This window comes from Lolium rigidum, chromosome 4, assembly GCF_022539505.1.
Source record: "Lolium rigidum isolate FL_2022 chromosome 4, APGP_CSIRO_Lrig_0.1, whole genome shotgun sequence".
Lineage (NCBI taxonomy): Eukaryota > Viridiplantae > Streptophyta > Magnoliopsida > Poales > Poaceae > Lolium > Lolium rigidum.
This window is the reverse complement of record NC_061511.1, coordinates 280,391,952-280,415,919: the sequence shown is the minus strand read 5'-3', so window position 1 is coordinate 280,415,919 and position 23,968 is coordinate 280,391,952. Positions and strand designations below refer to the sequence as shown.

General features: G+C 43.8%; 1 protein-coding gene across 1 annotated transcript; it reads left to right on the top strand.

Moving 5' to 3' along the window:
- The first annotated feature begins 6,708 nt into the window (after window positions 1–6,708).
- On the top strand, window positions 6,709–8,356 carry LOC124648858 (F-box protein At5g07610-like). The gene is made up of 2 exons (XM_047188550.1): window positions 6,709–7,415; window positions 7,531–8,356. Exons 1-2 carry the CDS (start codon window positions 6,709–6,711, stop codon window positions 8,354–8,356), a joined length of 1,533 nt encoding a protein of 510 aa, XP_047044506.1.
- The last annotated feature ends 15,612 nt before the right edge of the window (window positions 8,357–23,968 follow it).

The window sequence follows — 23,968 nt, the reverse complement described above, 5'->3', positions numbered from 1 at the left end:
CTACTAGCAACGGAGAGCATGCAAGTTCATAAACAACACATAGATGATAGATTGATAATCAACATAACATAGTATTCCATATTCATCGGATCCCAACAAACGCAACATGTAGCATTACAAATAGATGATCTTGATCATGTTAGGCAGCTCACAAGATCGAACAATGATAGCACAATGAGGAGAAGACAACCATCTAGCTACTGCTATGGACCCATAGTCCAGGGGTGAACTACTCACACATCACTCCGGAGGCGATCATGGCGATGAAGAGTCCTCACGGGAGATGATTCCCCTCTCCGGCGGGGTGCGGGAGGCGATCTCCTGAATCCCCGAGATGGGATTGGCGGCGGCGTCTCTGGAAGGTTTTCCGTATCGTGGCTCTCGGTACTGGGGTATTCTCGACGAAGGCTATATGTAGGCGGAAGGGTAGGTCAGGGGGCGTCACGAGGGGCCCACACGACAGGGCCGCGCGGCCAGGGCCTTGGCCGCGCCGCCCTAGCGTTTCGCCGCCTCGTCACCCCACTTCGTTTCCCTTTCAGTCTTCTGGAAGCTTCGTGGAAAAATAAGACCCTGGGCGTTGATTTCGTCCAATTCCGAGAATATTTCCTTACTAGGATTTCTGAAACCAAAAACAGCAGAAAACAGCAACTGGCTCTTCGGCATCTTGTTAATAGGTTAGTGCCGGAAAATGCATAAATATGACGTAAAGTGTGTATAAAACATGTGAGTATCATCATAAAAGTAGCATGGAACATAAGAAATTATAGATACGTTGGAGACGTATCAGTGGTCCACATGGAGGAAATGATGGAAAGGAGGTCATTAGGCCTTTGAAGGAGGGAGGAGAGGAGCGAGAAAAATAAACACTGTGGGACAACGGAGGTGATGACTGGAGAGGAGGTTTTGGTGGTAGGAACCAGAGACAATTTAAATGGCTTTGGGACGTTGATGGTGATAGAGGAGGCTGAGGGAGCATGTAGAGGAGAAAAGGCAAACCTAGAGGATGGGAAGGAAGGGAAGAAGGCTGGGGAATGAGTGATGTGTGTCGGTGTAAAGGAAGGAAATGGGAAGGGAGGTAGATTCAGAAGGCTCCCACGGGCGGGTAAGGAAGGAACAGAAGAGGAGGGGGAGAGGTTAGATGACCAAGGAAGGAAACGTACTACAGATGCTATGGATGTGGATGAGCAGAAGGAGCTGAAGAAGAGTAAGAAGGAATTTGGCAATAAAAACAATGAAGCGGGGCTGTCGAAACAGCCCTGCGAGTCCCAATGAAGTGTGTGTGCTGGAATTGCCGGGGATTGGGGAATGACCCGGCAATTCGTGGTCTTCTGGATCTCCAGAAGAAGGTGGACCCTGACGTACTGTTCCTGTCGGAAACGAAGATGTGTAAGGAGAATCTGGAGGGTTTGAAGTGGAAGCTTGGGATGCCAAACATGATTGTAAAAGACTGTGAGGGAAGGAGTGGCGGGCTGGTTTTGTTCTGGAAAAATGAAGTCAATCTGAAGCTTGTGGGTTTTGTCTCCAAATACCATATTGATACGGAGATAACGGGGACTGATGGTTTTGTGTGGCGCTTTACTGGAATATATGGTGATCCGAAGTCTGATGGGAAGGATAAGACATGGAAATTGATGAGAAATATGAAACATCAAAGTAATAAACCTTGGCTATGTTGTGGTGACTTTAATGAGGTGCTACACTCGTGGGAGAAGGAAGGAGGGGCGGCTCGGCCCCAGGGTTGTATGGATAAGTTTAAGGTCTCACTAGAGTTCTGTGGGATGGATGATCTTGGCTTTGTTGGCGATCCATTCACTTGGCGAAATCATAGCCATTCGGCTAGTAGTTATATTAAAGAAAGATTGGATCGGGAAGTGGCAACCCGAGAATGGAGGGAGAGGTTCCCGGCGTTTAAAGTCATAAACGATGATCCTCGACACTCTGACCACCGACTTGTGGTTGTTGATACGCATGGTTCAGAGGCAAGATTGAGTAGCTCGGCTCGGATCAGGGTGCCAAAGTTTGAAGCTCGGTGGATGGAAGAGGAGGCATGTATGGGAATTGTTAAAAATTCTTGGGAGCTAGAGGTGGAGGTTAAAAAAAAGAGGGGTGGTCGAAGGAGTGAGGGGTGTACTTGGGGCAACTGGTGGATTGGAGCAAAAATGTCCTGGGAGATCTAGATAAACGGATATGCAAGCTGAAAAAGGAATTGGAAAGGTGGAGGAGAGAAGGAATTGGACCTGAACAAGTGAGAAGGGAAGTTGTACTTCGGTTTAAGTTGAGTCGGTTGGAGGAACAACGTGATACTTATTGGAAGCGAGAGGGCCCATGTTGATCTGGATGAAGGGGGTGACGAAACACAAAGTATTTCCATTCGGTAGCCACGAGAGGAGGAAAATAAATAGGATATGTAAGTTAAGAAGGGGGATGGGGTGCTGGTGGAGGAGGAGGAGGCCATGAAAGAGGTGGCATCTAACTATTTTTTAAATTTGTTCCAATCTACCCCAGGTACCCCGATGGAGGAATTATTGCAGCATGTACAACCTCGGGTAACAGATGAGATGAATGAGTCCTTGTGCAAGCCTTTTTTCCAATGAGGAGGTGATGGTTGCACTTGATGGCATTGGAGACCTCAAAGCACCGGGACCCGATGGGATGCACTCCATTTTTTACAAAAAGTTCTGGGATGTTGTTGGAGAAAAAGTGACCGAAGAGGTGTTGCATGTGTTAGATGGGGGTCCTATGCACGATAATTGGACTGATACATGTGTTGTTCTAATCCCCAAGATCAACAATCCAGAAGGTATGAAAGATCTCCGACCCATTAGTCTTTGCAATGTGGTGTATAAGATCATCTCGAAGATCCTTGCAAATAGGTTGAAGTTGATCTTGGATGCTATCATCTCTCCAAACCAAAGTGCTTTTGTCCCAGGGCGTTTGATCACGGAAAATATTCTGTTGGCCTATGAATGCACACATTATATGAAGTCCAGGAGACGGGGGAAGGAAGGCTATGCATCAGTCAAGTTGGATATGAGCAAGGCCTATGATAGAGTTGAATGGCCCTTTGTGGAGAGAATGATGAGGAGACTTGGTTTCGCGGAGAGATGGATTAATTTGATCATGATGTGTGTGACAACAGTGAAATATCAAATTCGAATAAATGGTTCACTAACTGATGAGATTATTCCACAAAGAGGATTGAGACAAGGAGACCCCCTCTCGCCATACCTTTTTCGTTTTTGTGCTGAAGGTTTCTCAGCACTAATGAACCATGCGGAGGAAGATGGAAGTTTGGAAGGAATGCTGTATATGCAACGCTGCCCCAAGTTTCAATCACCTGTTGTTTGCAGATGACTCCTTGGTACTAATTAAAGCTACTAGCGAAAGTGCCAGGACGCTGCAGAATGTGCTACAACTATATGAGATGTGCTCGGGGCATACCATTAATTTTGATAAATCGTCGGTCATGTTTAGTGAGAATACAAGTAATGCAAGGAGGAACCAGGTCATTGGCGAGCTGCATATCGGAGCTGAAGCTAGGATAGAGAAGTACTTGGGACTACCAATCTATGTTGGAAGATCCAAATCAAAAGTGTTTGCATATCTTAAGGATAGGGTATGGAAGAAGATTCGGGGTTGGAAGGAGAAGATGTTGTCTAAGGCTCGGGAAAGATATCTTGATAAAGGCATGTGCGCAAGCCATTCCAGCGTTTGCGATGTCCTGTTTTGATCTTACTAAGACACTATGTGAGGATATTAGTACGATGATATGTCGCTCTTCGGTGGGCTCAGCAGGAGAATGAGAACAAAATTCATTGGTTGAGCTGGGAGAAATTGACAAAACCGAAGAGCAAAGGAGGACTTGGCTTCGGAGATCTTTATGGTTTTAACATGGCTATGTTATCAAGGCAAGCATGGAGACTACTGGATAATCCAAACTCGATGTGTGGCAGGGTGCTTAAAGCAAGATACTTCCCTACTTCTTCTATCCTTGAGGCTACTGCAGCACCTGGTATTTCTTACACATGGCGTAGCATTCTTAAAGGTGTGTCACTACTCAAGGAAGGCTATGCATCAGTCAAGTTGGATATGAGCAAGGCCTATGATAGAGTTGAATGGCCCTTTGTGGAGAGAATGATGAGGAGACTTGGTTTCGCGGAGAGATGGATTACTTTGATCATGATGTTTGTGACAACAGTGAAATATCAAATTCGAATAAATGGTTCACTAACTGATGAGATTATTCCACAAAGAGGATTGAGACAAGGAGACCCCCTCTCGCCATACCTTTTTTGTTTTTGTGCTGAAGGTTTCTCAGCACTAATGAACCATGCGGAGGAAGATGGAAGTTTGGAAGGAATGCTGTATATGCAACGCTGCGCCGAGTTTTAATCACCTCTTATTTGCGAGATGATTCTTTGGTACTTATTAAAGCTACTAGCGAAAGTGCCGGGACGCTGCTAGAATGTGCTAAAACTATATGAGATGTGCTCGGGGCAAACCATTAATTTTGACAAATCATCGAGTCATGTTCGGTGAGAATACGAGTAATGGAAGAAGGAACCAGGTCCTTGGCGAGCTGCATATCGGAGCTGAAGCTAGGACGAGAGAAGTACTTGGGACTACCAATCTATGTGGGGAGATCCATATCACAAGTTTTTGCATATCTAAAAGATCGGGTATGGAAGAAGATTCAAGGTTGGAAGGAGAGGATGCTTTCAAAAGCAGGGAAAGATATCTTGATAAAGGCATGTGCGCAAGCCATTCCAGCGTTTGCGATGTCCTGTTTTGATCTTACTAAGACACTATGTGAGGAGATTAGTACGATGATATGTCGCTACTGGTGGGCTCAGCAGGAGAATGAGAACAAAATTCATTGGTTGAGCTGGGAGAAATTGACAAAACTGAAGAGCGAAGGAGGACTTGGCTTCCGAGATCTTTATGGTTTTAACATGGATATGTTATCAAGGCAAGCATGGAGACTACTGGATAATCCAAACTCGATGTGTGGCAGGGTGCTTAAAGCAAGATACTTCCCTACTTCTTCTATCCTTGAGGCTACTGCGGCACCTGGTATTTCTTACACATGGCGTAGCATTCTTAAAGGTGTGTCGCTACTCAAGGAGGGTTTGGTATGGAGGATTGGTGATGGAACACAAGTAAACCTGTGGTCGGACCCTTGGCTTCCTCGGGATGGTTCGAGGTTTCCCATTACCCCAAGGCGACAGAGTTTACTCACCAAGGTTCATAAACTAATAAATCCAGCTACTGGCCAATGGGATGAGGAATTGGTACGTGACACATTATGGGATGCAGATGCTAACATTGTTCTGAAAATCCCAGTTAGGGAAGATTTTGAAGATTTCCCGGCATGGCACTATGATGAAAAGGGGGTCTTTACAGTCAAGTCAGCATATCACCTATACATGACTGTCAATTACCCAGATAACCCAGGTGGATCAGGTAATGGTGATGCGCAAATTCAGTGGAATAATATTTGGAAGCTGGCAGTAGTTCCAAAGATCAAACAATTCATGTGGCGGTTGGCCCATAACAGTCTACCTCTGAAGATGAGCATCAAGAGGAGAGGGATAGAATGTGACACGCTGTGTGTCTGCTGCGGAAGATTTGATGAGGACGGAGCTCACCTTTTTCTCAAATGTAAGGAGGTAAGGAAGGTTTGGAAATTAATAGGGATGGAGGATGTCTGTGATCGAATGTGCGCATACAGTACTGCAGCTTCTGTGGTGCAAGAAATACTCTGTCTCAAAGAGGCCGACAGGATTTTGGTCTGTTGTACTCTATGGCGCTGGTGGACTACAAGGAACAAACTAAATTCAGAGGGACTGGAACTGTCGGTGGAGGGTACTGTGAAACAGGCTAATTACTGGGCGGCCGAATCGCGACAGTACTGTAAGAGGATTCAGATGATGGGAGTCGGCACTAGCGGGGTGATGAACAAGCCACAATGGTGTCCACCATCGGGAGATGTGCTTAAACTAAATTCTGATGGATCATTTTCAGCGGAAACAGGTACTGGAGGATGGAGCTTTGTTATTCGAGACCAACATGGCGTGGTCAGAGGATCTGGTGCTGGTTTTCTGGCGCAAGCGGGCAGCGCTGCTTATGCTGAAGCACACACATGTCAAGAAGCTCTGTCAGCGGCAGCAAGTTGGGGCATGGGACATGTCCATGTTGAATCGGATGCCCAAAATCTAATCAAGGCCCTCCAGGAGACAAGTTTCGATCGCACCGAAGAAGGGATCGTATATCGGGACATGCGTGCTTTCTTACGTCTGAATTTCATGTCTGTTTCCTTTTCGTTTTGCCCAAGGGCATGTAATGTTTTGGCACATGAATTAGCAGCTGTTGGTGTGCGTAGGAGAGAGATCCAGTCGCTGTGGCTGAACTTTTTGGCTGCTGATGTATTTGTTCTGAAGATCAGCATGTCTGCTGTGTCTGTTAAGTAATGGAATCAGGTGTTCCAGCTCAAAAAAATATATATATAAGGGGGTCAAAGCCTATTTCGAGAAGGCCCAAATACTCAAGGCCGGGATATTGCCGGATAACCTACTCCTACAATGTTTGCTCCACGAGTCCACGTTCCAATAAATTTGCCAACAACCTGCAGCTCCAGAGGCCAGAGCACTATAGGTCGCGTCCCCGATCGCGAACGGGATCAAGGAGCGGCGAACTGATCAACCGATGATGGCGCCGGAGCCGGCCGCGGGGCTACCCGAAGACGTCCTCGCGGAGGTCCTAGGGCGCCTCCCGCCGCTCGTCCTGGCCGCGTCCCGGCGGGTCTGCAGGGCGTGGCGCGACGCCATCGACGCCCGCCTGCGCGGCCACCTGCTCTCGCGCTCGGTGCGCGGGATCTTCATCAAGTTCATCGGCCATTGCTTCTCGGATTTCTTCTCCCGTCCCTCCACGGGGCCGGCGATCTGCGGAGGGCTCGACTTCCTGCCCAGCGAAGGCGTCAAGGTCACGGATCACTGCAACGGGCTCCTGCTCTGCGGCGATCGGGAGCGTGACTACGTCGTCAACCCGGCCACGCGGCGGTGGGCGCGCCTGCCCCGACGCCCTCCACCGCAGATGCCGGGGTTCGGCCACAGCGCCTACCTCGCGTTCGATCCCGCCGTGTCGCCACACTACCAGGTTTTCATGATCCCACGCCTGCCAGGCGCCAGCGAATCGAATGACAACGCCTTGCTTGAATCGGAGTGGCCTCCCGCGTCCTACGTGCTGCATGTGTTATCGTCGACGGCCGGCCAGTGGGAAGAGGAGACCTTTCTTCGGGAAGGGGAGGCCGCGGGGATCGTCGCAGACATGGATTCCGATCTATGGTACGATCGATATCATGCCGTCTACTGGCGAAGCACGCTCTACATCCATTGCCAGCATGGCTATATTACAAGGTACTACTATATGCTATACTATATAGCTCCATCTCCTCCCTTCGTAGTTCTCCTCTAATCTAATAAAAATATATAAGATTCACTCTTCTTGTTATTAATTCGTCTAATTTTGCAGAATGTCCTTGTCAGATCACACATACAAAGTAATTAGACTACCGGCTGCCGATGAGTTGAGAGGATATCCCAACTACTATTTGGGGAGATCGCTGAAAGGGGTCTATTGCACAAAAGATAATTTATGGAACGGGCTTCAGCTTTGGCACCTCGATGAATCACGCCATCAAACAGAATGGGTGTTAAAGCATGACATCGATCTCACCTCTTTTGCGCGCAATCTCTACGCGTTTGACTATCGTAAGAGGTATGGGGAGGATCGTGCTCAAAAAATAGGCGGACCATGGATCCTACAGGACGTTAACCATCGTAAGGTCATGGAGGAATATCGTAGCCCTTATTACAGAGCACCACTGGAAGAAAAATATGACTGGAACTCTGACGAGGATAACTTTCTCGACATCGAAGATGTTGTTCAAGGAGGATATAGTGGAGATTATCGTTTCCTTGGGTTTCACCCTTATAAGGAGATTGTCTATCTGGAATTATGCATGGGAAGAGGAGTGGCCTATGACTGGAATAGCTCAAAATTTCAGGACTTGGGCTGTATAGAACCAAGAGACCACCATTACGTCGAAGAAGGGATAACCGCATCTTTCCCGTACACGCCTTGTTGGATGGGCGAGTTTCCTGGAAATGAATTGGAATCTCTACTTGAAGATGAGGCGATAGCTAGAAGAAAATTGGAACGGGAAGCTCAGCTAGAAGATCACTCCAACTTTAGCTTCGTGGACGAGTACGAGCTGCACAAGCTCCGTGGGCGAGCCAAGAGGGAAAAGGATTCTGTCAGCAAAATTCGTCGCAGACGCCGCGTCACAGCACGGTAGGAACCCACCTTCACCAACATGATGCTCAAGGCGCCCAGGAGATAGTCGACTTGCATCGCTGGATCTAGCCTACTTGATTAGTTTTCTGGAATCCAAAATGAGCAGGTACATGCAAATAATTTGGAATACCAAGTTGAAGATGTGCACAAATCGGACAGCACAATCATGTTTGAGGCCATGCACTTGCAACTTGTTGATGCAAAACAAAGTTTTAGACCCTGTTCGTGTACCCTGTATTTGCTTCGAACAAGACAACCATGTCTACCAGTAATTCTTTAGGACCGTGCGGTGTGCTTTATTATTTATATATAATAAATAATAGAGCCTTTTGTCATGGTTTGTCCTGCGGTATCCTCTTTTGAGTATGTCACAGACCAGTAATCGGATCTTGATTATGAAATCTAGTATTCTTCTTCAGCAGCAGTAGCAGCACTCAGATCAACACTAAGATCAACAGCCTGCAAGGAGGAATTGAAAATGAAGTTAGAATGTGAAGTAGAGCTAGTCAGAACATTTTTGTGACCTACTTAATCCTGCCTGAGTGGGCTTTAATTCATGTTTATGGGGCGGCACAATATGCTCAAAAGGCAGCATTTTTGGCCGAGCTAGTGCGATTTTGCGAAGATGATTCGCTTCCTATGTTAGTCGGGGGGATTTTAATATTATTCGTAGGCAAGATGAAAAGAACAATGACAATTTCAATGCCTGCTGGCCTTTCATGTTTAATGCCATCCTAGAAAGTCGTGACCTACCGGAAATTGCCCTCTCTGGTCGACAATTTACTTGGGCAAATCATCGCGAAATTCCAACTTATGAGAAACTAGATAATGTTCTAGCTAGCGTGGAGTGGGAACAAAAATTTCCTTTAGTCTCGGTTAGAGCCCTAACTAGAGCCGGTTCGGACCATACGCCTTTGATTTTGGACTCGGGTGAACAAGCTCATTTGGGGAACAAATTTGTTTTTTTCTTTTGAACTATCTTGGCTCAAACAAGATGGGTTCTTCGATATGGTGGCCAATGAATGGAGATCGGTCTCCTTTGGTAGCACACCTATGGACGTTTGGCAAAAATAAGATTCCCCATCTTCGTAGGTTTCTTCGCGGGTGGACAAAAAATCTGAGTGGGCATTATAAAAAAGAAAGGGATTTCTATTTTCGTGCCCTCGGGTCTTTAGTTGTGCTCAGTTTTCCCCAGCCGCTTAGTTTTTCCTCAGTTTTGCCCAAGCCCTTGTCTGAAACCCTCACAAGTGCTGGAACGGCCGGTTGCCCGACGGGTCAACAACTTTGACCGTTATCTGCTGACTAGTGGGGCCAAGTAGAGCCCGCAAAGACACGTCATACCATCCATCTTTGTTTGACCGTAAGCATTGCCGTATCCCTGGCCAAAACGCAAATGAGTGGGTCTTCGGTATATCGAAATGAAAAGTGGGGCCATGACGCTGATACAAAGGCAAATACACGGGTAGGATTAGATTTTTAAACGGAGCTCTACAGCGATGGTACGGAGGAGGTGGCCTGCAGGGTGCCGAGATGAGATTGACGTCCACAAAGAACTGCATGAGGCGAGACCAAACGCGTTAGATAGTTATGAACAAGGCGCGTTTAACCATGCAAAGAAGATAAGAAATGGTCGAGGACATCGACGACTACCTCAACACTTTGACTGACGGTGTTGGACACGAACGCGAGAAATGTAGAGAAAACTAGTGTCTCTCCTTTCTGGCGTGTATAGATGGGTGCTAGGGGAGTGTGGTGGTGAAGGGAAACACCCCGCGGTGCTCAGTGGCATCCAACATAGCGGGGCGGCGTGGTCATGCCTACAGTGGCGTGCATGTTCGGCATTGGCATCAGCATGTACGTTTGGCATTGGCATCGGCAGTATCTCTGGTGTGTCAGTGATCGAATGAGGGGACAGGATTGAGGGTGCATCCCGACGGTGACCTAGCAGTGGCGGTGAGCATAGCCGTTCTGACCATGCCGATATCGGCATCGGCATCTTTTGGAGGCTGTGGTGCTCGAATCAAGGTGGGATTTGTTTCTTGTACGCCAAAATAAATTTGAAATAAGTTTCCTGTTAAAGGTTAGGTAAAATACGAAAGTTTCTAACTAAAATTTTTACTGGCACCATGGTGAAGTTTATAACAATTTAGGTTTTTTCGACCTTCTCTAAATAACCTCAAAAATCATACAAACGATCTTCTATACAGATCGAAATCCCACAAATATGTATGTCTCATGTTTATACCAAAATTATACCACTTTTGGGACATTTCAAATAACCAAAACTATATCCCAAACTATATTTCCTAAAAGAAAAAGAGTGCTAAAGAAAGTTGATAATTGTTAGAGGGGTGATAAATAATCCATTCACCGAAATCCCCCAAATATTCCAAATATGTATGTCTCATGTTTCTACCAAAATTATACCACTTTTGGGCCGTTTCAAATTACCAAAACTATATTCCCTAAAAGAAAAGGAATGCTAAAGAGAGTTGATAATTGTTAGAGGGGTGATAAATAATCCATTCACCAAAATCCCTCAAATATGTATGCCTCATGTTTATACCAAAATTATACCACTTTTGGGCCGTTTCAAATTACAAAAACTATATCCCAAACTGTATTCCCTAAAAGAAAAGGAATGCTAAAGAGAATTGATAATTGTCAGACGGGTGATAAATAATCCATTCACCGAAATCCCTCAAATATGTATGCCTCATGTTTATACCAAAATTATACCACTTTTGGGCAATTTCAAATTACCAATACTATATCCCAAACTATATTCCCTAAATGAAAAGGAATGCTAAAGAGAGTTGATAATTGTTAGAGGCGTGATAAATAATCCATTCACCGAAATCCCTCAAATATGTATGCCTCATGTTTATACCAAAATTATACCACTTTTGGACCGTTTCAAATTACCAAAACTATATCCCAAACTATATTCCTAAAAGAAAAAGGAATGCTAAAGAGATTTGATAATTGTTAGAGGGGTGATAAATAATCCATTCATCGAAATCCCTCAAATATGTATGCCTCATGTTTATACCAAAATTATACCACTTTTGGGCCGTTTCAAACTACCAAAACTATATCCCAAACTATATTCCCTAAAAGAAAATGAATGCTAAAGAGAGTTGATAATTGTTAGAGGGGTGACAAATAATGCATTCACCAAAATCCGCAAATATGTACGTCTCTTGTTTACACCAAAATTATACCACTTTTTAGTTTAACATTTTTAGATTGTGGAAAATAATGCATAAATAGAGGGAATATAGTTACATGGCAAACTCGTTATTGCACATAAATAGAGTGGTGGCACTGTCCACCGATAGAGAGAGAGAGAGGGGTGGCCACAAAGAGAGAGAGGGGGTGGCCACGAAGAGACGGAGAGGGGTATACTGCCCATTAGACGGAGTCGATCCGTGTGACAACGGCTCAACTAATCAGGATAAGTTTGGGCTTCTGTGAGCATTTGTGACAGTACTTGAGGGCAAAACTGAGTAGTACTAAGAAACCAAGGGCATGTAAATAGTAAATAGACTAAGGGATTCAAACAAAAGAATTACAAAATGAAAATGTGTGTTTTGTACAATATAATTCATATTGGGCTACACAAAAAAATTTGCAATACAAATATACATGAGTGTGACAATTATGGCCTCATTTAGACAAACTATGTTTTGGGGAAGATGTTTTGCAAAGGGGTTTGAGTGGAAAACCATGCATCTTCATAGCTACTAGTGATTATGAGAAGTGGCAATTTATGGTAAAACTTGATTTATCTATGTTTGTTAAGGTTTCCTAGGTGGCGGGTTGCGTAGAAAGACTCCATGAGTAGGTGCCACTATGTTTTTATTTTTTATTTTTTTGCGCATGAAATGACTCAATATGTTAATCTCATTTGTTGACTCTCTGTTGACAAGCTACCTGAGGGTAAAACTGAGTATATTGCACTTGCCAGTCTAAGTACTCGAGTGGAAAACTGAGTACAGATAAAATTTCAGTATAAGGCTCGAGGTTATAACTGAGTACACCAAACGTCTCAGGGTTAGTCGTGTTGCGGTGCACGCTGCAGCCGTGCATAGTGGATGCGTGTTGCGGTACACGCCACCTTCGTCTTTATAGAGCCCCTCTTTCTCTCCCTCGATGCTCGCCCACTCTCACATTCTCACTGCAGCCGCCTCTTCTATCCCATCATCTTCTCCACAACCGAAGAAAAAACCCCGAAGAAAACAGTCGGCGATGGAGAAGAATGAGATGCCCATTGTCGGTGCTTCCGACGTAGCCGTCGGCGCATCAGCCGCCGCCCCCGTCCAGGCCCCCGTCGCTGCTTCCAACATAGTCGCCGGCGCATCGGCCGCCGCCCCCGTCCAGGCCCCTGTCGCTGCTTCCAACGTAGCCGTCGGCGCATCGGCCGCCTCCCCCGTCTAGCCCCCCGTCGCTTGGGACCCGTACGAACCAGTGTCGTATGTCGCGCCAGAGAACCCTACGACACGAGCATCATTGACGACAAACCGGAGGTAACCCTTTGTTCCCTTGTTCTTATCCCATTTCAATACGTTTTCGTTAGATCTATCGTTATTAGGGTTCGTATGTTCCTAGTTTAATCCTTTTGTGTTAGATCTTGCGTTATTAGGGTTCATCTGTTCCTAGTTTAATCCTTTTGTGTTAGATCTTGCGTTATTAGGGTTCGTCTGTTCCTAGTTCTAGATCTTGCATTATTAGTGTTTGTGATTTGCTTTTTTTTTAAGATTCGGTTAACTTATGTGAGTAATCAATCCCAACCGGTTAATTTGTACCGATGATGATGAATATTTGGGCACAAATTGATTCAGGGTTTGGTCAGTGAACAATTGGTGTGTAGAAATTTGTTGTGCATGATCTTTGGTTCACTGACTCAAATCCTGGATATAAGTGTGTACAATGTAACTAAGGCTACCTCTTTTTTTCGTGCCCACATTATCATGCATGATCTTTTGTTCACTCTCTGTTCCATCATTGTTGCAACTGACTTTGTGTTTTTTGCACGATCTTTGGTGCTACGTGACAGGTGTAGAGCAACGACGTCGACAGTGATGACGAGTCCTTCCACACCAAGACTCGTCACATCCTCAGGAGGCTGCATTCCGGCCATTACGATGACCACTTTGCTCGAGACGTTTACAGGTGCCCCTTCTGCAACAAGAAGCTCCGCGCCACCGACTTCAACTGCCTGGAGAACCATGCTGAATCCATTGGCAGAGGCGGCGCCAGAGTTGGAACGATCGTGAACGTGCATGCGTTCATGGCCCAACAAAAAGCACTTGGGATTCACATGTGCATCCTCCAAGCGAGTCACGGTCGCTACCTGGAGGCGTTGAACGTGCCTACTGCACTCTCTGTATGTGACTGCTCTTTCTGTAGAGCAGCTTAAATTCATGTAAAATGTAGTTTATGTTGGATCTGTCGGTAGTATTGTTGGATCTGTCGTGAATATATCTATGCTATGTTGGCTGTTATATGCAGCTTATCCTATATTTTCTATGGATTTGTGCCCTGGATTTCCTACCTGATTGGGTAAAAACGAAGGCATAAAGAAATGAATGGCGTTAAAAAACAGAAAGAGAAGCTTCTCTAGATTTGCTACCAATTTGGGCAATCAAGAATGAATGAGATCGAGCAAGAGAGCGGAAAAAGGTGTATTGAAAACTGCAAATCTGGGCGAAAGAGATAGAAACTACTCGTGCCCACGTCCCGGACCCACACGGCTCCACACGCTACGGCCCCACACGCTATGGCCCCCGCTCCGCTCGTATGACCAAACACGGTCTCGTCCTGTCCCACGCGGTCCCTTTCTACCTGCCCCACACGACACGGCCCCACACGAAGCGGCCCCACTCGTCAGCACGGAACGGTCAACTGAACGGGATTCCTCCCGTACGAGCTCCTTGTGGGGGTTTCAGACAAGGGCTTTGGAAAACTGAGAAAAAACTAAGGAGCTGGGGAAACTGCGTACAACTAAGGATCCGAGGACACGAAAATAGAAATCCCAAAAAGAAAAGGAATACCTTCTTAGTGTAATCGAATCATTGGATTCGAAAGTTGAATCATCTCCTCTCTCAGTAGCCGTAAGAGAGTCTATGAAAGAGGCAATGAATAAAGTTGCTAAACTTAGGCGTGAAGAGGAAGCCAAATGGGCTCAACGTGCCAAAGTGTACAGTAACACACAATATTTTCACTTTGTTGCCAAAGGTAAACATAGGAGAAAAATATTTTTTCAACTTGAGCAAGATGAGGGTACCATAGTTGGTCAGGAGAATGATACGTCTCCGACGTATCGATAATTTCTTATGTTCCATGCCACATTATTGATGATATCTACATGTTTTATGCACACTTTATGTCATATTCGTGCATTTTCTGGAACTAACCTATTAACAAGATGCCGAAGTGCCGTTCTTGTTTTCGCTGTTTTTGGTTTCGAAATCCTAGTAAGGAAATATTCTCGGAATTGGACGAAATCAACGCCCGGGGTCCTATTTTGCCACGAAGCTTCCGGAAGACCGAAGAGTCAACGGAGTGGGGCCACGAGGTGGCCAGGAGGGCGGCGGCGCGGCCCCACCCTTGGCCGCGCCGCCCGTCTCCTGGGCCCCTCGCGTCGCCCCCGACCTACCCTTCCGCCTACTTAAAGCCTTCGTCGGGAAACCCCAGCACCGAGAGCCACGATACGGAAAACCTTCCGCAGACGCCGCCGCCGCCAATCCCATCTGGGGGATTCAGGAGATCGCCTCCGGCACCCTGCCGGAGAGGGGAATCATCTCCCGGAGGACTCTACGCCGCCATGGTCGCCTCCGGAGTGATGTGTGAGTAGTCTACCCCTGGACTATGGGTCTATAGCAGTAGCTAGATGGTTGTCTTCTCCTCATTGTGCTTAATTGTCGGGTCTTGTGAGCTGCCGAACATGATCAAGACCATCTATCTGTAAATCTATATGTTGTGTTTGTTGGGATCCGATGAATAGAGAATACTATGTTATGTTGATTATCAATTTATATCTATGTGTTGTTTATGATCTTGCATGCTCTCCGTTATTAGTAGAGGCTCTGGCCAAGTTTTTACTCTTAACTCCAAGAGGGAGTATTTATGCTCGATAGTGGGTTCATGTCTCCGTGAATCTGGGAAGTGACAGAAATCTCTAAGATTATGGATGTCTTGTTGCCACTAGGGATAAAACATTGGTGCTATGTTCGAGGATGTAGTTACCGATTACATTACGCGCAATACTTAATGCAATTGTCTCGTTGTTAGCAACTTAATACTGGAAGGGGTTCGGATGATAACCCGAAGGTGGACTTTTTAGGCATAGATGCATGCTGGATAGCGGTCTATGTACTTTGTCGTAATGCCCAATTAAATCTCACTATACTCATCATAATATGTATGTGCATGGTCATGCCCTCTTTATTTGTCAATTGCCCAACTCGTAATTTGTTCACCCAACATGTTGTTTATCTTATGGGAGAGACACCTCTAGTGAACTCGTGGACCCCGGTCCAATTCTCTATACCGAAATACAATCTACTGCAATACTGTTCTACTGTTTTCTGCAAACAATCATCTTCCACACTATACATCTTATCGTTTGTTACAGCAAGCCGGTGAGATTGACAACCTCGCTGTTTCGTTGGGGCAAAGTACTTGGTTTGTGTTGTGCAGGTTCCACGTTGGCGCCGGAATCCCTGGTGTTGCGCCGCACTACATCTCGCCGCCATCAACCTTCAACGTGCTTGTTGGCTCCTACTGGTTCGATTAAACCTTGGTTTCATACTGAGGGAAAACTTGCCGCTGTACGCATCACACCTTCCTCTTGGGGTTCCCAACGGTCGCGTGTTGTACGCGTATCAAGACTGTTTTCTGGCGCCGTTGCCGGGGACCTGAAGAAAAGTTACATCACAAGGATCTCTAACTCCCACGTCAACTTTGCGCCAGCAACTGTTTTCTGGCGTCGTTGCCGGGGAGATCAAGACACGTTGCAAGGGGAGTCTCCACATCGCAATCTCTTTATTTTGTTTTTGTCTTGCTTAGTTTTATTTACTACTTTGTTTGCTGCACTAAATCAAAATACAAAAAAATTAGTTTCTAGTTTTACTTTATTTACTATCTTGTTTTCTATATCAAAAACACAAAAAAAATTAGTTACTCGCATTTACTTTATCTAGTTTGCTTTATTTACTATCTTGCACTCTATATAAAAAAAACACAAAAAAAAATTAGTTACTTATATTTGCTTTACTTGTTTCAACATGTTTCCTTTTAATTTTACCGTAAAAGACATGCCGATAGGGCGCGGGTCTATAATTGGGAGAAATAATATAGAAGAATTTTTCAACCATGTTAGTACCGTTGATGATTTTGAAGATAGACACTTGGTAGACCTTGCTCCTACTTATGAAATTGCCGCTGCTGCTTTAGTTCGTATGATGGAAACTAAATTTGTTAATCTCAATCCTATAATCCAACACATGTTTCTTACACTCGGTGATATGGAAGAAGGGGAAAAGAACGATTTTGTTTTAGAAACCCTTCTTAGAGAATTTGGTGGTATAGCAAGAGAGGCTAGAAAGGTCTTTGCTAAATATAATATGCTTGGTTCTTATACCAATTTTGTTAGTCTCCTTGAAAAAATGGACATGGAGAGAATAAGGTACACTAATAATGTTAATAATGGTGGGGAGATTAAAGCACCAATACCATGTAAGCTCCTAGCAATGCATGAAGCACTAGAAAATAACTATGCTTGGCTTGTTCCTGAAAATTTGTTTGATGAGAGTAGCAAGCCCAAGACTAATGAAAAGGGAGACGCTAAAACTTATGTATCCAATATACTATGCATGGTTGAGAAAACTCCACACCCCGCTGTAGATGCACCATCCTTCGATAATACTTGATACACACTTACTGCGCCTAGCTGAAAGGCTGAAAGTGCATGGAGCCCCCATGTGTGGTTTTGGTAATTAATGACAATCCCTATGGACTAATGTTTGCATTGAGTTATATTTGTAGGAGTTGTCCATAGGCAATGCTTGAACCATATGTTGGCTTCAAGGTTGCATTAAGAAGAAATTGATTAAGGATATCAAGTATCAAGTATGTCTTGAAGATGAAGATGAAGTGAGCCCTCAAAGTTAACTTCAAGACATCAACATGATGAAGAATGAAGAAATGAAGTGCAAGTTCAAGATGAGCCATCTCTAATAGATCATTTGCTTGAAGCTTGCCATCCATATGGTGATCATGGATATGTGAAGATGTGCCGAAGAAGAAGCTCTCCCATGGTGGATTATGGGGGAGCAATCCACAAGACTTCATCAAGCAAGCACAATGAAAAAAGGCGTTCCATCTTGTTGTGATCAAGATCGTCTTCATCAAGCTCAAGAGGAACGCGCAAGGTTAAGGTTTTCTCTTGATAGGGTTTCTTTCTTACCGGTCTCATGGTGTAGTTGGAGACCGGTTTATAGTTTAGTTGCCGTACTATCAAGAGGGCTCTCGAGTGAGTAACTCGATCGCATCGTTCGGAGAGAGCTCAAACCTTTGCATCCTTGCATCATATTTCTTGGTTGTTATTTGGATCTTATCCATGTGGTGATTTAGAGCTTGTGGTTATTTCCATAGCAAGCTCTAGTTCATCAAAAACGGATTCCGCATGAATCACTTGTTGCGTTTTCGATATTGGAGTTTTTCTTGGTTTCTCGTATTGAGAGGTTTCACTCTAAAATACATAGAAAAACCTACCCCACTTGTTCTTAAGCTTTTCACTCTTTGTGGGGTAGCTCTTGTCATCTTCTTTACAACAAAATTGGTTTCACCTAAATCCGAGTTTCCTAACTCAAGTTGTTGCATTTTCCATATTGGAGGTTTTACCGGTTTGCTGTTTATTGATAGGTAAAACCTTTATCCATTTGTTTCTATCCTACCTTACTGGACTATGATGGTTTCCTGCATGATCTTGTAGAGCTTTTTACTAGCTTCGAAATGAGCCCAAGATCATCAAAATCGGAGTCCGGATGCAAAAGTTATTCAAGTTTCCGTGAAGAAGTTTTCTGGCCGGAAGTTGGCCGGAAGTTCCGGTGGCCGGAACTTCCGCCCTAGTTCCGGCGAACTTCCGGAAATGACGATTCTGCACGCAAAAGTATACTGTAAGCTTTCCAGGGACGCCCGACTTCACCCGGAAGTTGGCCGGTACTTCCGGGGGGCGGAAGTTCCGCCCCAAATGACCGGAAGTTCCGGTTTTGACGAGTTTTGTGCATAACGGGCAGATTTCTCTTGCCCTATTTAAGGGGGTCTTCTTCCCCAAAGTTCCCCAACCGTTTGAGCTCGTTTTTGCCTCCATTATTGACCTTCTTTGAGCTTGCTATCTCCCTCTCCCTCCCATGAATCTTGCATCTATTTGAGAGATAGATAGAGGAGATCTAGATCTACACCTTCACCAATCAAATCCCTCTCTTTGTGAGGGGAATCCACTAGATCTAGATCTTGGAGAAATTTGGTTCCTCCTCCTATTTGTTCTTCCTCTCTTATTCCCCCAATAGCTTTTGTAGCTTTGTTGGAATTTGAGAGAGAAGGACTTGAGCATCTTTGTGGTGTTCTTGCCATTGCATTTGGTGCATCGGTTTGAGTTCTCCACGGTGATTCGTGGAAGTGAAAGCAAGAAAGTTGTTACTCTTGGGTTCTTGGAACCCTAGACGGATTTGAGGCCTTTGTGGCGATTTCTTGGGAGCCTCCAATTAAGTTGTGGATGCGTGCCCCAAGCTTTGTGTAAGGCCCGGTTTCCGCCTCGAAGGAAATCCCTTAGTGGAACCGTGACCTAGGCCTTTGTGGCGAGGGTCACCGGAGATTTAGGTGAGGCGCCTTCGTGGCGTTCGGTGTGTGGTGTGAGTACCGCATCTTGGGGTGAGGCCTTTGTGGCGTTGGTGTGCATCGAGCAACCACACCTCAAGGTGAGCCTCTTGTGGCGTTCGGGAGCACTAAGCAACCGCACCTCTCCACCGGAGATTAGCACTCGCAAGAGTGTGAACTCCGGGATAAATCATCGTCTCCCGCGTGCCTCGGTTATCTCTATCCCCGAGCTCTTTACTTATGCACTTTACCTTGTGATAGCCATCGTGCTTGAAGTTATATATATCTTGCTATCACATACTTGCTTGTATTGCTTAGCATAAGTTGTTGGTGCACATAGGTGAACCATTGCTTAGAATAAGTTGTTGGTGCACATAGGTGAACAATAGTATATAGGCTTTGGGCTTGACAAAGTAAACGCTAGTTTTATTCCGCATTTGGTAAGCCCATCTCGTAAAAGTTTTAAATCGCCTATTCACCCCCCCTCTAGGCGACATCCGTGTCCTTTCAATTGGTATCAGAGCAAGGTCTCTCATTCTTAGGCTTCACCGCCTTGAGAGTAAAGATGTCGGTTAGGGGATTAGCGCACAATAACTTGTTTATATTTGATGGCACAAATTATGATCTATGGAAAAGTTATGTGCTTAATATTTTGCGGTGTATGTCTCCGGACATGGAGCGATTTCTTGACATGGGTTTTTCTTCTCCTAAGGATCCTCAAAATTTATCTCTTGAGGAGGAGAAAAACTCTTGCCTCGATGCTCTTGCTTCTCATGTGTTTTCCATTGTTATGAGCAATGTAGTTACTTCTTCAATCATGCCTTTTGGGAGCGCTCATGAATTATGGACAAAGCTTCAAGATAAATATGATGTGTCCAATATCATTGAGGATGATTGTTTTGCTTCCACTTCCGATCGTGATGAGTTCTCATCTTCATCCACTTCACCAAAGTGTGGTAAGACACAAGGTAATGATATGGTGAGTGGTGATGAAAATTGCAATGTTGATATTGAGCTTACTATTGATGATTCTTCATCTCTATCTCATTGCAATGCTTCATCTTTGTACTTAAACACATCTAGCACTAGAAATGATTTACATGCTTGTGTTGATAGTCCTTGCATATCATGTGTAAGTTGCTTGAATAAATCTCATGATGATATGCTTGATTTGTCTTGTGGCCATGATAAAAATGCTTCTATATATTTCCTCTAGTTGTTGTGTGGCTAACAATGTAGAGGAAACCAAAGATTCTATTGGTCAAGACAAGATCTTGAAAGGAGCCTCAAGTAACTCCTCATCTTTATCTCACGGTCCTCATATATGCCTTATGGCCAAGGGTTCCACGGTACCTCCTACCATGGAACCTAATATTTCTCGTGGTGATAAGGATGAGGATGAATATGAAGAAGAGGATTGGGTTGTCTCTCTACGCGATAAAGGTGAGAGTGTATTCAAGGTTCTTTACAAAGATAAAATTGCTAGCTCTCACTTCTTTGAAATCTTGACTACCGCTATAGAGAGCCAAAAACTTATTTGGATGCATGAGAACACCATTGATAAAAAGGGTGCTCTTGAACGAGAGTATGCCGATGATGTAGCATCATTAAAGAATGACCTTGAAGAAGAACAAGAGACCGTAGCCTCTCTTGAGGAGCAACTTGAAACCCTTGAGGTGTCTCAAAATGAAATATTTGCTAAACTCACTAAAGAAAGAGACCATGCTAAAGCTAAATTAAAATTGCTTAAAAATGAAAAGTCCAAAGTTGGTGTTGGTCATGATAAACTTGTTAAGGATCTAGATGATCTATACAAGGCCCACAAGGCCTTGGAGAGCGAACACTCTATCCTCACCAAGTCATATGAGCAACTACAAGCTTCATATTTAAAAGAGCATGCTATGTTACCCTCTATTCTTGGTATGTCTTGTGATGATGCTTGTGCTACTAACTCTACTTCTTGTGAAGCATCTATATTGAAGGAGAATGTTGAGCTAAGGGCTCAACTTGATTTGCTAACTTGCAATTATGGGAAATTGGAAGAAAATCATGCAAAGCTTTCTAGCTCCCATGAGGATCTTCTAGCCTCTCATCATAGGCTAAAGTTAGCTCATGAGGCTATCATGTCAAAGGCAACACCTTGTGAGCCTCATGTGGATACTAGCACTACTACTCAAAATGCTATATTGCCATGTGCTAGTCCTAGTAATTCATCCACTCATAATATTGCTAAATCTTGTGATGAATTATCTTCCTTTCCTTGTTGCTCTAACAATGAAGATTCTACTTCCTCTAGTACTTGTGTTGTTACTAACCATGTAGAGGAAATCAAAGAGCTCAAGGCCCAAGTCACTTCTTTGAAGAATGACTTGGTAAAGGGTCATGAAGGGAAATGCAAACTTGACATGATGTTGAGTATGCAACAATCCCTCAATGACAAGAGTGGACTTGGATTCAAATCCAACAACAAGAACAAGTCCAAGAACAACAACAAGAAGAAGGGCCAATTACAAGTCAAAGACCCGGCCAAGATTGTTTGCTTCAAGTGCAATATTGAAGGGCACCATGTTAGATCTTGCCCTTTGAAGAAGAAGCAAAAGGGAAGCGGCCTCAAGCTCAAACTCATATTCAACCTCAAGTTGAAAAAATGCCACTTCCCAAGAAGAAACAAGCCAATGCTCCCATTGTGGAGAAACCTAGTGAGAAGAAGGAGAAGAAAAGAACTTGCTACATATGCCGTGAGAAGGGCCACATCTCCTCCTTGTGCACTATTGGTACCTCATCCAACTCTATCACCATTGATGATGTTTATTCTCTTCGTAAGGATGAGGGCGGCAATGTGTTTGCCAAATATGTTGGTGCTCAAAGTGGTGTCAAGAAAAGAACCATTTGGGTTGCCAAGCCTATTGTGACTAACCTCTTAGGACCCAACTTAGTTGGGGACCAACAATCAAAAATTTGATCAATAGGTGCTTGTTGGAGGGCATTGGAGACTTGGCTACATCATGAAGAATTAAGGGATCTTCATCATTTATATTATCTCAAGCCAAGTCTTTTGGTTATCTTGCTTCTATCATGTATTCAATGTTCCTTCTTGCGGTAACATGTTCTCAACTCACTTAGATTGAAAGTTACTCGCCCCTTTGCATGTGTTAGTTTTGGTCCTAGCATGTGTTTGTATATGTTGTGCTTCCTACTTGCTTTTCTTGAGAAATCAAGTCTATGTATGTTGGGTTGCACACCGTGTACTTGTGTTTGTGTTGGAGCCTCTTTGCATCTTGTTGTATCTTATATGGCTCTTATGAGAGATTAATGGACTATCCCGTTTTGGGGGAGTGATATTCCTTTGGGAATTTCATGATCCTAACAATGTGTGTACATGAGGAATATCACTTAGAATTGATATTGCAAGATTATCTAGTCTCTATGTGGTATGTCATCTTCATGAGAAATTCAAATTCCAATGTCCATTAATATCTCTAGTTGGATCTTATTTGCCTCTTGTGAAAATATATTATTTATCACATTATGGGGGAGTAATAAGCTTTGTGCATATTACAAGCCTAGGAAATGTGAACATTTGAGGTTGTGTCACATAAAATTGATATTGTAAATTATCTCTCGTATGTGACATGTTTTCTCAAACAAGTTCCAATTTGCTTAAATGGCTTCATTGCTAATATCTTTGTGGATCTTATTTGTGAAAGTTTTTCTTGGCATGGTTTTTCACAATGTGTCCCTCAATACATTTTTGGAAAACCATGTGCTTAAAGTCATACTATTAATTGCTTTGCATGTTGGTATGAATACTATTAATTGCTTTGCATGTTGGTATGAATACTATTAATTGCTTTGCATGCTGGTATGAATACTATTAATTGCTTTGCATGTTGGTATGACTACTTGAAGCTATCAAGAAACTCTCTTTGCATGATGGTTAACTCTTATCTTTTACCATATGCTTTATTTGGTGTAAATATGATCTTACATATACTTACAAACTACCATCGGGAAATATTTCCTAATACCTCTTGTCCTAGGACAATTGGCAAATTATGAGGTAGAAATTTATTGATCATATTTACATTGGCTCTTGTGTTTAAATTGTCTTATTTATTGCCATGAATGTGTTGTGCTTTGACTCCCATGTGTCTTCCTTGCATCTTATGGATCTAATTTGTCTATTCAAACTTTCTTAGCATTTTTAGTAGATATAGGTAGCGTGATGATCCCAGTTTTGTGCATTTTGTATCCATATTCTAAATCCTAGATAATGCACTAATCTTGGAGGAGCTCTCCTATATTTGTTATAATGCTTAAACTTCTCTTGATCATTATCAAAAATTTGGTTTTGGGAGACATAAATTTTCTTTTTGGTACTTTGTGCCATCATAAAAAGTTTCGAGGGTTTGGTTTATTTGTTGGAACCTTTCTCTCTTGGGAGTTGGTTATCTCATTCCTTGGTGTTTAGGTTTAATTAGCTTCTTATAATGAGATAATTCTTTGGAGTCAATCTTGTGTTGATTTGATTCTTTGATATAATTTGGGCAACCATTGTCTCTTGATTTATTTAGTGTTTTGTCCAAATTGTATCTTCCTTTGGTTCTTGAAAGTATTGTGCATGCATATTTAATATATGTATATCTTATGGCATGTGTTACTTTCTTTGATCCAATATATAGGGTAAACTCCATCAAATCCTAATTTGGCTAAGATGTGCATGAAATTC

Bases quoted from the DNA above. Each gene is read 5' to 3' on its own strand.
- LOC124648858 (XM_047188550.1), top strand. From the start codon at position 6,709: ATGGCGCCGGAGCCGGCCGCGGGGCTACCCGAAGACGTCCTCGCGGAG. The intron at 7,416-7,530 runs GTACTACTATAT...CTAATTTTGCAG, and splicing joins CAGCATGGCTATATTACAAG to AATGTCCTTGTCAGATCACA.